The sequence below is a fragment of the Colobus angolensis genome, unplaced genomic scaffold, assembly GCF_000951035.1.
Source record: "Colobus angolensis palliatus isolate OR3802 unplaced genomic scaffold, Cang.pa_1.0 Scaffold58, whole genome shotgun sequence".
Lineage (NCBI taxonomy): Eukaryota > Metazoa > Chordata > Mammalia > Primates > Cercopithecidae > Colobus > Colobus angolensis.
In genome coordinates, this window is record NW_012119376.1 from 101,473 (window position 1) to 118,286 (window position 16,814).

Here is a 16,814-nt window from a genome sequence, read left to right on the forward strand (position 1 = left end):
AGGGAAAGAAATGTAAGACTGCGAATTTTATAGATGTAGACAAGTTTATGCTGGTCATATTTTGCAATATTGAGGAATGTCAGTTTTAGAAAATGTGACATGCATGGTATATATAACCAGAGGTTACTAATATGTTCATAATGAAAGCTGTGTGTTGTGTGATATTGTACATTGTATTTAGGGTTCTATGAAGAATTAACGTGCGCACTTCAGACTCCAGTGGGAAAAACCGAGCTATAGAATTGTTAAATTGTGATGGTGACACCTTGTCACAAGAACAGAATAGTCATCTGTAGCAAAACTAAATGCTTACTGAAAAGTCAACAACTCAAGCTTTAGAGAAGATGTCATAAGGAAAAAGGAAAACCTTATTTCCTAACTATACCTTACTAAATTCTGTTAAATACTGCGACTTACCAACAGGCCAGATGTATAGAGAACCATCTGTGTTTCAAGTCCCTTAGGACTTACAAGCCAGCTTTGTTGGCCATCTTACCCACAGATATTTAAATCTACCCACTGACAGAAATCTTCGGACCATGTGAATGGGGAAAGATACAGGAAGGCCAAAGAGTGTGTTTCCCCACCTCAGAGCTCCTCTCAATGTCCAACTGGCAAGGACTGTGGGAATGACATCTTCCTATCTATGAAAAAGTACCTTTCTCCATTACCAGACCACAGTGTGAAACTGCTTTAAACATCTAGAAAATAGATCCTCCTGTAGAAATTAGCCTATGGAAAAGCCTACACAAGGGCAGGGTGGAGTACTGGAAAAAGCATGGGCTTTGTCCTTGGACAGCTGGGCGCAGTTGCTGGCACACAGGAGGTGCATAGTAAGTGGTAACCAGTCTACGGTATGAAAGAAAAGATGTTTGCTCACACTTTCTCCACTACTATCCTCCTTCCTAAATATAATGCTTCATCCTATTCAAAGTTTCCATGGGACTAAAAACTTCCATCCTCTGACTCAACTAATACTGAGGCCAGGACACAGCACTGCAGAGTGATCAGGAGTTCAGGAGCTGTAGACAATCCCTGGGTTTGAATACTAGCTCTTCTACTTACCGGCTATGTAATCTCAAGCAAGCTGTAAGTGCACTTATTAACTACTTTTAATGCAGTTATTGATAATTCATTAAGCCTTATCTGTAAATGCGGGTAATTATAGTACCTATACTTCACTTGGCTAATGAGAGAATTAAAAGTGATCATCTATGCACAAAATTCAGCACAGCACCTGGCAAATGACTGTTCAAAAATGTAATTTATTACAATGATCATTATTATTTCCCACAGCAACTATTTATTATTATTATATGTTACTATTATTTCTGTGGCAAACTGAGAAGTGGTGAATTTTACTGATTAATGTGATGCATTAAGAAAGTTCAACCGAACCCAAAGCTTTCATTCCTCTTATCCCTCATACTCCCTGGAAGTTAACTTTTAGTTAACTTGTGCAAAATACATAACCAAAAATTTACAATGAGAGAGATCTGGCTTTTATGGCAGATTATCGTATATTGTGAAGGCAGCAAGAACCATTTTAAATTTTCTTTTTCTCTGCCTTTTTTTTTTTTTAAAGGAGACAGAGTTTCACTCTGTCGCCCATGCTGTAGTGCAGTGGTGTGATCATGGCTCACTGCAGTCTTGACCTCCTAGGCTCAAGTGATCCGCCCACCTCAGCCTCCTGAGTAGCCGGGACTATAGGCGCATGTTACCATGCCCAGCTAATTTTTTGTAGAGATAGGGTTTTGTCATGTTGCTCAGGCTGGTCTCGAACTCCTGGGGGCAAGCAATCGACCTGCCTCGGCCTCCCAAGCATTAGGATTATAAGCATGAGCCACTGCACCTGGCCCCATTTTAAATGTTCTTAAACCCTGAATACAATGAGCTCTCATTGCACTATTCCAGGAAAAAAGAAATCACTAGATTGGTTTCAGAAAGTCTACCTTAGAGGCGGCAAATAAAATTTTCGAATGTTAGTATTAACTTAGGATATTAACAAATAGAGGGATTTATACTACATAGACTAGTTTTAACTTAAGATATTAATAAATAGAAGGATTTATATTATATAGACTAGTTTTAACTTAAGCTATTAATGAATAGAGGGATTTATACTATATAGACTCTTTCAGTTCAGATTTATATTCTATCATTTTCTACAAACACATGAGTCCTGGAGCCACCGCAGTGCACTTCAAAATATTAATAACGAATTACCTAGAGAGACAGAAATGCAGTGGGAAGCCATCAAAGTGGGTTTTAAGTGATCTATAAAATTAAAATATGACATAAAAATAATTTGTCCTTCTTAGTCTCCTTTCAACTTTCTGGCCATATAAACATCGAAAACATTGAATATTTCTACCTGAATATTATTTTTTGTTGGCCATAAACATTCTAAATTTGCCCCAGGGAATTATCCTTGCATGGCAATCATGTGAAATTTGTTTTAAACATTTTTCTTCTACTTTTGAAGCCATGCAAAAGGAATTGTATATTAAAAGCTTTTTCATTCACCGTTTGTTTGGTTATTAATTTGGGAATTAAATTTTGTTTTCATAACAATTCTTCACACATAAATACTGGCTTTTATAACTCTACCTTCAGAATTTGATGTTCCTTCTGCATGAGGAAATAAACTGTTAAATTACACAATGAAAGATCCTGGTTAAACAAGTTTTGTGAAAATGGGAATTTGCTATATACAAATGGGCACATTTCTAAAAATTTGAAAGACTTAAAAGACATTTAACACTAAAACAACATATATTTTAAACAATCCAATCTTTTACTGGTGATGGAGAAGATTTTTTAGAATGCTACAGTCCTAAATGTTATTATTTAAAATACTGGCCATCATTATATTATATCTATTTTCCAGAGCTGCTAATAGTGCTCTAGCCAATGGGAAGCTAGGTAAAGCTAACTTTTACTCTGCCAATCTGCCCCATAAGAATTCTGCCCCATAAGAACAAGAACACAATCCTATTAGATTCTTCCAAAATTATAAACATTTTGAACTAGAGAAATTCTGATTTAGACAATTTAATTTTCAGTCGTATATAATTAACCTGAACATACGGAAATTCAGTTTTAAAAAAGAGCTAAAATTAAGGATGCACTTTAAAAGTGCCAAACCACACAGATAATCATGATAGAAATATAAAGCAAGAGATTTAATATTTTCTTTATCTAGTAAAACCCAAAAACTAGATCCAGTTTGCAGTTTTTAAAAATCAGATGATAAAGGATTCTAAGTCAATTCAATAAGTAATTAATTTCAATTAATTTGCATGACCTTCTTGGTTTTTGCATAGTACATGCATTAATTTTCTATTGCTGCTACAGAAAAGTCTCTCTGGGATAAAATCAAAGTTGGTAGGGCTGTATTCCTTCTCTGGAGGTTCTAAGAAAGAATCCCATTTCTTTGTCTTTTCCAGCTTCTAGAAGTTGCCTGCATTTAGGGATCATGTCCGCTTCCTTTACCTTCCAAGCTAGTAGTTAGCATCCTTAAATCTCTCTTTGTCTCCTCTGCCACTCTTAAAGGCCACTAGGATTACATTAAACCCATCAAGATAACCCATAATAATCTCCCTAATTAAAGGTCAGTTGATTTGCAACCTTAATTCCATTTACAACCTTAATTCTCCCTTGCTATGTAACCGAACATTTTCACAGGTACCAGGGTTTAGGATGCAGGCATCTTTCGGGGGTTGGGAGCAGTTATTATTTTGCCTACCACAGTACATCAGATTTATATCTAAATTTGTAATATTAAAATCAAGTCAATATTCACCCAAGCGAATTAAAGTTCTCTAATACTATTACTATTATTATTGTTATAGTGTACAATAAAAATGTAAACAGTTTTAAATGTTTTCAGTTAGATAATCACATCTTATTTCACTAGAAATATGCCAACTTATCCAGCATCTGACCTCTTTCCATTCTTACATGGGCAAATTTGACACCAATCAATTGCTTCAATACCTTGTTCTCAACTCAGTTCACAACTCAGTGCATTGTAGGTTATACACTGATAAAAATATTAAACTCGCATAAGATAATGTAATATATATTGCTTATTATATTTATTATATTTTTAAATTAAACATAAATTGCTTATTATATTTATTATATATTAGGCAAACCTGTTTTTTACTCTGAGCTTACATCTCAGACTGAAATAAAAAATTATTAAGAAAAGACGATTTCACTAACATGGACTTCACACAATGTTTTCAGGAAGTATATTGGAAGAGCAGATTATTAGCATTTGCATAGATTTTGGAGATATCACACTCCATCTTAGAAATGATATAAAGGAAACTTGGCCCAGAGATCTTCATCTGACTTACCTGAGGTCACACAGTTAACCTGAGACAGAGCTGTCTCCTGACAATAAGTAAGTGTTGTCATGATTATGATGCTGTTCATCTGACACATAAAATAGGGTGAAGTATGACTCATCACTAGAGCACACTGTAAATTAATATCTTTACTAAGTTACGCCACAAGGGACTGCAGAAGTAGTATTTAATCATTCTGTTCCATGACAATATATAGCCCTAAGCCAAGGATCAAGGCCTACTAAGAGCCTGTGTAAATTATACAAAACTTATAAAATGTCATGTTGGAAAAAGAAACAGTATGCAAGAAGGAGAAACTAACTGGACAACAAAATCAAAGAATGATGAGCCTATGCTAATAATGCAGATAACTTCTATAAGACAAAGAAAAACTTGACAATATTTAACTTTTTCATGATAAATCATTATTTCCTACTGGTGGAATAAAATAAGAAGAGTATAAGACATTTTTATACGGATTTTCTTGGAGGAGGAAAAATGGCTTAGAATTTGTACAGTTTGACAAATATCATTGTGTCAAGAGTATTTTGAAATTCTGTCATTTTCTCCAATTTTTTTTTTTTAATTTTTTAGAGACTGGATCTTACTCTGTTGCCCAGGCTGGAGTACAGTAGAGCCATCATAGCTTATTGTCTGTCTCCAGATATTTTAATCTCTACTTTAAAATATATCAGCTAAACACACCTATATCCCTAACCTAATAAATGAATAATATAATTACCATGTTAAAACTAGTTTCTTTTTAATATTAAATATATCATAGTTTCCTTCAGATAACAGGACTGAATTCCATTTTTAAAAGTTATGGGGGGAGAAGCCTCTTAAATTATCAATAAAACATGATTTTCCTGGTATTATAAGGGAGAATTAAAATCAACTTACTTGATGTAATAGGGCACTTTATTATGTGAAATGGATCTTTGCCACGGCAGCTGGACTGATGCTGAGGAAACAAAGGGAGATTATTGGAAACGCTGGAAACCAAAAAGTCTTACACCTTAATGCAAAACAACTGAACATTTTATAGCAAATTCAATGAACTGCTCTGGTTTCTGAGCTGGATTCCTGTAATTATGAGATCCACTGGGTCAAACAAAAAATGGCTTTAAGGATTCATTTGAAGTAAAACAAGAAACAATACAGGTTCAAGGTCTAATGCCAACTAATTTAACCTATTGATAAAAATACTTTTAAATTTTCAAATGGTGTTGTTTATAAATACTACAGTTTAAACCTTAGTGCCATCTGGAAACTGTACTCCATATATATTTTTGATAAAACCAAAATTAATTTTACCTGGTATATCCAGATTAAAAATGAGATTTTTGAAGACTGAATTTTCTAGATGACTAATAACATTCTTTACTTTGCATCATAGTCACAGGAGGAGATATTGAGTACAGATGGCATTTAAATAAATTCTATTCTACAAAATTTAAAAAGAGGAAATTTAAAAATAGGCAAAAAGTTGTGAAGAACCAAGGCAATCGTCTAGGCAGAAAAATCCCAATTTCTTACTTTCATCTGAAACACACAGAGAACCCAGTCTCCTATTTTTGCACTAGATCTTACTATGATTGAGATTTTATGGTTTTTTTTAATTGAGGTACTTCTTTTTTTTTCAATTCTAGTTACTTCTTACTTATAAAAAATACATTATTCCTACATTAACCAATTATTTTAAGACTTACTTGAGAAGAATAGTACATGTGAATTTAGTGCCATAAAAGAATTTTGCTAAATGAACAAATACAAACATTCAGATAATACTTTGAATTTTCATACTTTGCAAATATCATCAGATCCTCATGTAGCCAGTTGTCACCAACACTTTTTTTCTCAATTTCATGTCACATTAATATCTTACAAGTATTCAGCATTCTAAACTTTGTCAAGCAGTTTCAAATATATCTTTTTGGTAAGGAAGCCAGCAAGATACACGTTAAAGTTCCATTTGATAGATGAGGAACTAAATGCGTAGAGATAAAATAACTTGCCCAAAGAGTGATAGCCAGTAAATAAATGGTCGAGCTCAGATGTGATCTCAATTTCTGAATATCAGTTGAGCAATTTTTCTACTCAACAATTCTTCCTCTCTTTATAAAAGGCAAATATTCTTTTCTCAATCTATGCCCACCAAAGTATAAAAAAGGGATGAAATGAGGAAGTAGGTACGTTACATTTCTCATTAGAGCCAACCTCATTTCAGTGTTGGCACCAGGCTAATAGGTCAGTTTTTATTTTGTGCCTAACTAAACAGGCTTCTTTTATAATCATGGCTAAAGTCCAAGAAATATAATAAAGCCAAAGATTCCAAGCAGCAAAGGACAACAATTATTAAATTTATTAATTGGGACTTTGTTTATACTTCTCCACTCATTTTAATAATTGTTTTGATTTGAATAACTTCCACCTCCTTGGACTCTCAGTGTTAGATAATACAAGGCCATGCATTTGACTTGCACAAAATGTGTGTAAATTTCACAATATTTCACTTCCAAAAGAATATGTGCTTGATTTCTACTATGACAGTGATTGCTAGGTGAAAGTGTAGCATTTCATCAATATTAAAGATAACTGATACTTAGAACTGTAAATACAGTCTCAATTATTTTGTAAACTCCTCTTTCATTTGATCTTGGTACACAGCTTTACATTTTGAGAAACTGAGCTTTAGAAATCTGGAATACTTAATATCTAATAAGTATACAGCAAACCTATTTACTTCATCAACGTTGATGGTATCCAGACTTTAAAAATGTGTCCGGGCATCTAGATACACAGTATATTCCAGGAAGGCCTATATCACTCAAAGATTAACTAGCTAAGGTCTAAGGTTTGTGAAACAGAAAAACTATATGGTGTTGAGGTAGGGGAGGGGGCAGGGAGGATGGTGAGAGGTAGAGAGGTACAGGGCAGGAAGAGGCAGGAAATGACTGATAAAGATTCTTGAAATTGTAAAAGAAAAGCCCAACCTTTAACTGAAGTAAGGCAGTTTATTAATAGTGACAAAAAGATTAAGAGGAAATATAATGTAATCAATTTAGTTAGAAGATACAGTATTTTTTAGCTATTTCTATGGTTATAGTTGCAAAAAAACTGTCATGATTGAGAAACAAGCTTTGTCCTAAGTTTTAAGGTTTACTTAAATTGAATTAAATGAAACAAATTGCTTTCTTACATATATTTGCCAGAGGAAATGAAAGGAAAGGAATTAATATTTACTGAAAGCATTTGTGTCAAGAACTGTGCTAGGTGCTTTGTGTAATTGGATATGCCTTGTCACTGAGTTCTCAAAACAATCAGAAGAAATAGGTAATATGGTATTTTAAGACAAAGAAATCAACCTTCAGAAATTCACAGGTCTGGTAAGCGGCAGAATAAATGTTTAAATTCAATCTGTTTGACTATAAATCCTACATTCTTTAGTATCCTCAGCAGTGAATGATAAATAAAGTAGAAGCTCAAATTGTTTATTCAAGATCTCAAGAATGGTCCATAAATTTAAAAATTCCAGTTGAAAAATATTACATAAAATTCTACGTAGGTGGTTTGGCTACATATGCAATACTTGAATAGAAGAAAAACTAAATATAATCGCAGTGAGCCTAATAAATCAAAATCTTCCCACTTAAAGATTTATGGGGAGTGATTTTTTTTACTTTAAAAGTTGAAGGTTTATTTTAAATAGGCACTTTTTAAGCAGAAAAATTAATTTAAAATCTTAAAATATAAAACTGATTTCTTTATTATGAAAAAGTTCATAATCTTTGCCTATGACACAGCAATGATGATATGATACTATGTTAGTTATCATAACAGACGTTCCAATGAAAAGCCATAGCTAAAGATGAATTCATTTCTATTCTACTTTGAAGATTTCTCAGTTGTCATTACATTAATACAAATAATAACCATTAAGCAATATTTTCATTGATGTTAGTACCTCCTTACATGCATCTATCTAAATAAACATATTGATAGCAAGGAATACGGCTTCTTCAATTAAAGTGAAAGAAAATGCTAATTCATTCAATTAATGTGATCAGTCCAGTTTCTTAGCACTTACTAGAGAGAAAATGCTGAGAGGATGGTCCAAAATCTCTGTGGGCTTCCTGAAGCTGTTTAAGGCGATCATCCACAGAAACCTGTACACATACACATATGAGACAGAGGAAATAATTTGATTCTGAAACAATAACTTTAATAATATCAGATAGTGGCTAGTTAGAAGGATAGAGTGAGGTGGTAGAAGATAAACAGAGAATGAAAAGACATGTGAGTATGCAACATCTTATTTTCCTCCAAATTTGTATCTGATCATCTCTGCTTGGGGTTGAGACATATATTTAAGTTTGTACAGGCATATTAATGTACTCTCCATATTTTTTCATATACATTTTTGGGTTTTGTTTTGTTTTGTTTGTAAAGACAGAGTCTCACTATGTTGCCCAGGCTGGAGTTCAGTGGCACGATTATGGCTCACTGCAGCCTCGACTTCGTGGGCTCAAGCAATCTTCCCACCTTAGCCTCCCAGGTAGCTGGGACTACACGGATGTGCAATCATGCTGGGTTAATTTTTTTTTTTTTTTTTTGGTAGAGACAAGGTCTCACTATGCTGCCCAGGTTGGATACTCTACATCTTTTATCCACATCTTTATTTTTGTTTTATTTTTAGAGACACGGTCTCACTCTGTTGCTCAGGCTGGAGTGCAGTGGCACAAACATAGCTCCCTGTGACCTTGAACTCCTAGCCTCAAGTGGTCCTCCCACCTCAGTCTCTCAAGGAGTTAAGACTACAGGCACACACCACCACACCCAGCTAATTTTTTAATTTTAATTTTGTAGAGACAGGCTTTCCCTGTGTTGCACAGGCTGGTCTCAAACTTCTGACCTCAAGCGACCCTCTCACCTCAGCCTCACAAAATGTTGGGATGACAGGCATGAGCCACCATGCCCAGCCTTTGTAAAATACACATTCTATAGTTAGTTATCTGCATTATGAAAATGTAAAGGGTTACTAAACTGAGAAACTAAATGCAAATCAATAACAACTGCACATAGCCTACTGACATTTCCATTTCCTTTTTCTAGCCTTGGTCATGTAATGCTAGTTATTGTTCCACTTACAAGGACAATCTCATTTGCAGCTGTCCTTAAATGAAACTGTATGTCTGGTTCCCTGGACAGCACTAGTTCCTCCTGGTTAGCTATTTAAATTGCATTAGTATGCACTTTGTTCATTAAGGCCTAAAAGCATTCAAATGCCAAACTTTATGAGTAAAGAAAATATTACTCCTGTAATTCAACAGTGTTGCCCACCAGCATAGATTTTTCTCTTCTTATCCAACCAGTAACTAACATCTGAGCTCTAGAGCTGACCAGGATCATAGTTAAGGATGACTGAGTACATATCTTCTTTCAAGTATAACATATTCCCTGACTTCTAATTGGAATAGTGATAACAGAAATAGAATGGGAAGTAAATCAAGATGGACCATAAGAATCATCACATGAAGATAATGAATTAGAGAAACAAAGCAGAAGGAAAAAAAAAGAATAAAGAGCAAATATTTCTGTGTTCCATCCACTAGAAAAACATGTATACATTTAACAGATTTTGCTTTACTAATCCTAGGTTATTAACACTCTTTTCAAAGACTGAGATTGTAAAATATTATACATTAATTTCTTACTTCTTCAATTTCACTAAGAAAATATGAACCATTGAGTGCTTGGATATTTGAATTAATTCAGCAAATCTATTATACGATAAAATATTATATCTCTCAAATGTTTGTATGTGCTACATCAAAACTGCATATTTAAATAAGGTCTGGAGTCATTAAACCAACTGCATTAGCTGAAATCTGAGAACTAAAGGTAAACACCACTGGTATAAATGTGCTATCTTGAAAAAAATAAGAAAGATATTTAAATAGCAACCAGTTAGAGGAAAAACAATAGAGACTTTCCTAATTTTTCAAAATGAAACAAAAAAATACATGATGAAAGTAAGAAAAATGACTCCTTTATGAGCCATTATGTGAGAAATGTTTCTGTGACCCAACACAGGTTTCAATTACTGTGATTTATTTAACCTTTTGCAATTTTCCACAAATATCATATGAATAGTACACCAAAAAATTGAATTAAACTCTACAAATAAAGGAGGCCTTTAGGTTCAAGATACTGAAAGACAAATACCTGATGTCATCACATGCTAAATTCATTATCAAATATCATCAATAAAGAAAGAGAAAACGGTGAGTGGTAGAATAGTGAGGTAGGGTTTAAAGGCCACCCAAGGTGAAAGCCTGCATTACAAAGGGGAATAAGCTGACACCTGTAAAAGTTTCCATCGCATATTAAGGTCATCTAGCTGGCGAGACATCTTTAGAGAGGGATGCAGGTCAAGCGGAGACAGCTGACTGGATAAATCATTCACTGTTTTAACTTTTAAGTTGATTGGTGCAATTTCTTCTCTAAATGCCTAGAAGAAAAGAACCAAAAATATATTATTGGAAAAGAATATAACAAAAGCTAGTACAACTGATCCTTGAATAACTTAGATCTGAATGGCATGGGTCCGTTTTTCTCAACCAAACTGCCTGGGTCCACTTATGACAGATTTTTTTCAATCATACATATGGAAAATACAGTATTTGCAGGACGTGAGACCCATGTATATATGGAGAGCTGACTTTTTGTACATGCAGGTTCCACGGGGAAATGTGGGACTTGAAGTATGCATGAATTTTGGTATATGTGGGGTCCTGGAACTCTACTTCCAAATAAATGGCAAGGCCATCTCAGAGGAAATCAACTACAGTCGCCCACTCAACAACAGCTGACTTAATTCAGGTCTTCGGTAACTTGGATGAATAACCAAAAAGTCACTGTTTATTACCCAAAGAATGTAAATAAGTGTGTGAAGAGAAAAATAATTCAAACGTATTTAAATGATTATGTATTTCCTTTCATGCTTTTCATTATATGCAGTTTACTCTGGAAAATGTGTGCCATTATTTTTCCACTTTACTGATATCTGATGTTGATTCTATCTTTAGTTTGTATTCATATTTTCTTTTTATTCTGTTTTGACATAGCTACCTTAATATTTTTTCATCAAATCCAACAACTTGATTTTAACATGTTTCCACTTAAAATTAAGTTAGAAAGTGACCAGCAGAAACAGCATTCCTAACCATGAAACCAATGCCTATTACAGACTCAAGAGGTAAGATCTATCCCTGTCCAAATCATTTATAATCACTCTGTGGTTAGGCCTTGGGCAGGAAGAGTGGAGTCTACAGGAAAAAAGGTAAATGAGTCTTAGAATTGACAAATGCCATCTCTGAGCAAGGTCTAGAATCATTAAAACAACTAAGAACGCTCAGAAATTGTAATTATGAGCATCCATATTCTTGATGTCCCCAACGAAGAATGGAAGCTGCTTGGGAATAGACGCTCACTATTCAGTACAGGACATGCAATCCAAAAGAGGCAGAATTAATTTCTATTGACAAAGGCCCACAAAATGATATTTGAGCAATATTTCAGCTAAAACAGAATGGAGAACAGAACTGGGATACTAAAGGAAAACAGTTTAAGTTTAAATTGACCACAAAATTATAGTGAATAATGTACCAAACTTAAATTAGAAGTAGTAGGGATGGGGGTAGGGGGTGGGATAGCATTAGGAGATATACCTCATGTAAATGACGAGTTGATGGGTGCAGCACACCAACATGGCACATGTATACATATGTAACAAACCTGCACATTGTGCACACGTACCCTAGAACTTAAAGTATAAAAAAAATTTAAAAAGTAGTAAGTGTCATAAATATCCCATTAGCTTTGGCCCTCAGGTTTCATCATTTCTACATTGTTCACTCTTTAAGTAGGGAGGCTCTTTAAGAGACTAGAGTCAGCGTAAGAACTATGAATGTTGGAACTTTGAGGTCAACATGTGTAAAGTAAGAAATATCACCGAACCCTGCAGCTACCAACATTTCAAAGACAGGGTAGAAGAAGGGAAGCATACAAATTCATGGGAATTGCTGCAGTATAGAAGGAGAAGAGCTGAGGTAGTTTTTTTCCGTTGCTGCAGATTTGGCATTTTAATAGATTACAGAATGTGCACACACAAGCAAACACACAAATACAATTAAATAAGAAGAGCAGTTGTATGGTAACAGAGACATTTATAAGTGTAAAAAATTCACAATTAATATAGAAGCACAGGGAAAGAGGAGGTGTGGGTTAGGGTGGGCAAAGGGAATGTTTCACTCTGGAGTTTGAAAAGGCTGGGGTCCCTCAGCTTCAGTTTGAGAACAATTACAGAATTCAAATCCTTCAAGGTTTCTTCAGTCATGATTTTAACTGTATGCCTTAATATTCTCTCCATGGCCGGGCGCGGTGGCTCAAGCCTGTAATCCCAGCACTTTGGGAGTCCGAGACGGGCAGATCACGAGGTCAGGAGATCGAGACCATCCTGGCTAACACAGTGAAACCCCGTCTCTACTAAAAAATACAAAAAACTAGCCGGGCGAGGCGGCGGGCGCCTGTAGTCCCAGCTACTCGGGAGGATGAGGCAGGAGAATGGCGTAAACCCGGGAGGTGGAGCTTGCAGTAAGCTGAAGTCCGGCCACTGCACTCCAGCCTGGGCGAGAGAGCGAGACCCTGTCTCAAAAAAAAAAAAAAAAAAAATTCTCTCCATGGGTAGGTACCTTGGAGGACTCAAGAACTGTAATTAGCTTTTAAAATCACCATCTTTTTATTTTTTATCTATTAAAGATTAAAAATGAAATGCTGGAAAATGTTTTGAGATGCATATAATTTCAAATAATAGCCTATTTTATTTCAAAAGATAGTAAACTTTAAAAAAATAGAATATAACTTCAAGACAGGCTTTAAAAATCTTTTGGAACAAAAAAGAAATTTAAATTTTTCTTCTCCAAAATTAATGTTTCTCTATATAAGCCACAGGTTAAAACATTTAAAAAGCTTTGACAAACAAGGTCTTTGGTTTTCGTTTTTCATTTTATGGTCAGGTGCTATATGGCAATGAGGAGTCTTTGTATCAAGAAAGTTTATCTTTTGTTTTTGAAGAGCTTCCAAATTAAGGGGCTTGAGATAAAGCAAGTTTTAAAATGGTTTCAGAACTGCTGTATGTTCTAGTATAAAGAACCAATTTATCATGTTATGACTGCACTTTCCTATAACAGAATAAGAGACTATGTGGCCTTCCTTGCCATAAAAACAGAACATCTGCTGGTATCAAAGGTGCTAACTGGCAGTCTGTTGGCAGGTGTGACTCCTGAGCCCTTCTCCTGCCAGAAGGTGTGTACTCTGTAAATAAGAATGATTAACGATAATTTCAGAGAGCTGACATAATCTGATTATCCCCAAGGATTTTGTTTTCCAGTTGCTTTGACATATTTAATAATATTTAGCAAAATTCAGTACTTATTTTTATCTGACTACACTGTCAATGAGATTTGGGGTACACTTTAAATCATCTCTTATATCTCTTATTATCTAAATTTTATTAACTTTTTTTCTGGAGCTCTTCTAGAATATGGGGACCAAAGGGGAGGTAACCATAGGTCTAACATCCATAGCTTTGGTCAATTCCTGACTACAAACAGAATTTATAGCTAAACTAATTCTTCATTAATATACAAAAAGATGCAATTTATAGATGAGAGTTCCCAGTAAAAAAGTGTGCTTTTGATTAAATCTCTATCTCCAACCACCAATTTACAAGAGATACAGAGTAGAGAGCAACCTGGAGACTATATCATATGGACGCAACTCTGCAAAATCCAGGCTCTGGGAATCAATACAAAACAAACAATGAGGTGTCTTTAACAAATAAACTGAAAAGAAAAGAAAAAAGGAAGAGAGGGGAAATCTGGAGATTAAAAATATTTTTTTAAAATAGGGAAACCTAATCTATATTGTCCAGAGATGCATAGTTGGATAAAAAATAAAAATAAATGTAAATTATCATAAAAGTTGCATTAGTTGTTATTTGGGGGCAGGAGGTTCCAATGGTGAGGGTCATATGGAAGGCATCTGTCCTGACTCCCGATGGGTGAGGCTGCAGCAGTGTTGGCTTTGTAACAATCCCTTATAACAATTTATATGTGCGGCTCTCTTTATTTATGTTGTATTTAACAAGAAAACATTTCTTAAAAATCCTTCAAAGACAATGATGCTGACCATGATTTTTTCAATGTGATCCTGCAGCGAGTCAATGAGTAAGTCTCCCACGGGCTTCCAGCCATTGCGCACGGACTCTGCCTCCTTCATGTCAGCATCCAGGTCGTCCATAGCTCCCTGCAGGTCTCTGAGTTTCTCCAATGCCTTGTCCACTTGCTTTTGCCAATTGCTAGTTACAGCATTTAGACTTTCCCATTTTTCTTTGACTTCAGAAGACTGTTTGCGCATGGCTTTGGCAATCTTGTGGGCTCTCTCCTCAGGAGTCAATTCTGTGATTAAAAAAAAGAAAAAAAACAATTTGGATGTCTGATTGTATATTCTTAATAGCCAAGTGTGAGTGTTACCATAGTTACTGAGGTATACAGAGAAAAAGTAAGAAAAAATTACTCCAGGATAAAAATTGTCTAGGTCAAGAAAAAATTCTCCATACTTCATCCATGAATTCTCTGCTACACCTAATCATACACGCGAAAGGAGAATAAAACAGTTACTGAGATTAGTAAATTCACCTGATTTTTGAATTTTAACATACTTGTAAAGCCACTGAAATCTAAGAAGATAACACAAGAAATAAACCAATTTTTCTTTATCATAAATTTAGTTACACAAAATCCAAAGACACTTTTTCATTTCAGTATTCTCAAGAGAAATGGTAAGTATAATTAATGAAGAATGACTATAAATTATAAGCAAAAACTCTCAGAAAATAAGATTAATTTATTTTGTTCCTAAAAATAAATAACTGAAGACAAATAACATACCTTAGATAGTGGTCATCTCTAAGGCTTCTTGGCAGTTTCTTTTTAATAAAGGGCATCATCTGCAGCCCACAAACATTTTAGCAGGAAGATAGCAAGATTTCAAGGACCACCCTAAGTATGTAACAGAACAAGGGGGCTTCCACAATGCCTGAAATAAACTTTTTTCAGATAAAAATAGCAGGCATACCACATGGATAGGCCACAGGATGTGGGCTGGAACCGTCCAGAGCAGAAGCAAAGGATACAGACAGAAATCAAAGTCAAGTTCAAAGCCAAGGGTCAGAAATATAAGAGATGGGGAGCTGGTAAAGCAAGGGCAGAGAAATGCGGTCAACACTGAGGGGAAATTCTCAAGACAGCTTAGAAAGGTCTCCAGCACGGTTCCACACTCCTGGGACTTCACTATCTTCTACACCTTAAAATACCTCCTTTCCTATCTAGCTGGTCTGGTGGTGGTATCTAACTGTCTGCTGCAAATAAAGAGGCAGTGCAATCGACATAAACTGTACATTAATTTGAGACAGAAAACACATTCTTCTTTGTGATAACATCTCCTCTTTCAGTACACAGCACATTAGCAATTTCTACTTCACCTCAAAATGTTCCAAATCACTTGGAAAATGATCATCATAAGATGAACTTCATCATAAAATGCACAGAAGCGAGCTCTCCTAAACCGTGACTTTCATCCTCAGTGTAAATTGTTCTGCCTGACTTTATTTAAATATTATATAAAAGTCAAGTCAAGGGTGGCGGAACACATATGTTTGTCTCTCTAAATTTCCAAAAAAGTCTAGACATTGATATTTAGCAAACACAGAACTACGAGTTGTGCCGCTTAAGTGGTGGAAGTCTACAGGGGAACTTCAAAAATCTCTTGGCAGCTGAATTGAAGGAAAGAAGAGAAAACATCACAATCGGTAGATAGGCTGAACATACCAGTACAAGATAAAGAAAGAAAATAAGTGAATTAGAGGTCTGTGGCGACTCATGCCTGTAATCCCAGCACTTTGGGAGGCTGAGGTTGGTGGATCACCTGAGGCCAGGAGTTGACCAGCCTGGCCAACATGACGAAATCCTGTCTCTACTAAAAATATAAATATTAGCCAGGCGTGGTGGTGGGCGCCTGTAATCCCAGCTACTCAGGAGGCTGGGCCAGGAGAATTGCTTGAATCCAGGAGATGGAGGTTGCAGTGAGTGGACACAGTGCCACTGCACTCCAGCCTGCATGACAGAGTTGAGACTCCGTCTCAAAAAAAATAAAATAAAAAATAAAAAAAAATAAGTGAATTAGAGAAACAGGTTCAAATAACCATCAAGGAGCCCAGAGAAAAGCCCTAAAACATGCAACATGTCAGGATTGCAAAGCTTTCTGAGAAAGAAACTCTCTGAAGGCTGGTGTATCATTAGAAAGGCAAACTTTATTTAAATCTTTATACCT

The 16,814-nt window shown here is 35.2% G+C and overlaps 1 protein-coding gene across 1 annotated transcript in view; it reads right to left on the minus strand.

Moving 5' to 3' along the window:
- The window catches only part of UTRN (utrophin), a 608,259-nt gene that overhangs the window by 88,059 nt on the left and 503,386 nt on the right, over positions 1 to 16,814 (minus strand). The window contains exons 55-58 of the mRNA XM_011962010.1: positions 14,613 to 14,881; positions 10,726 to 10,872; positions 8,449 to 8,527; positions 5,262 to 5,322 (exon numbers count right to left, since the gene is read on the minus strand). Of these exons, the coding sequence (XP_011817400.1) occupies positions 5,262 to 5,322; positions 8,449 to 8,527; positions 10,726 to 10,872; positions 14,613 to 14,881 (556 nt within the window). The remainder of the gene's footprint in view (positions 1 to 5,261; positions 5,323 to 8,448; positions 8,528 to 10,725; positions 10,873 to 14,612; positions 14,882 to 16,814) is intronic.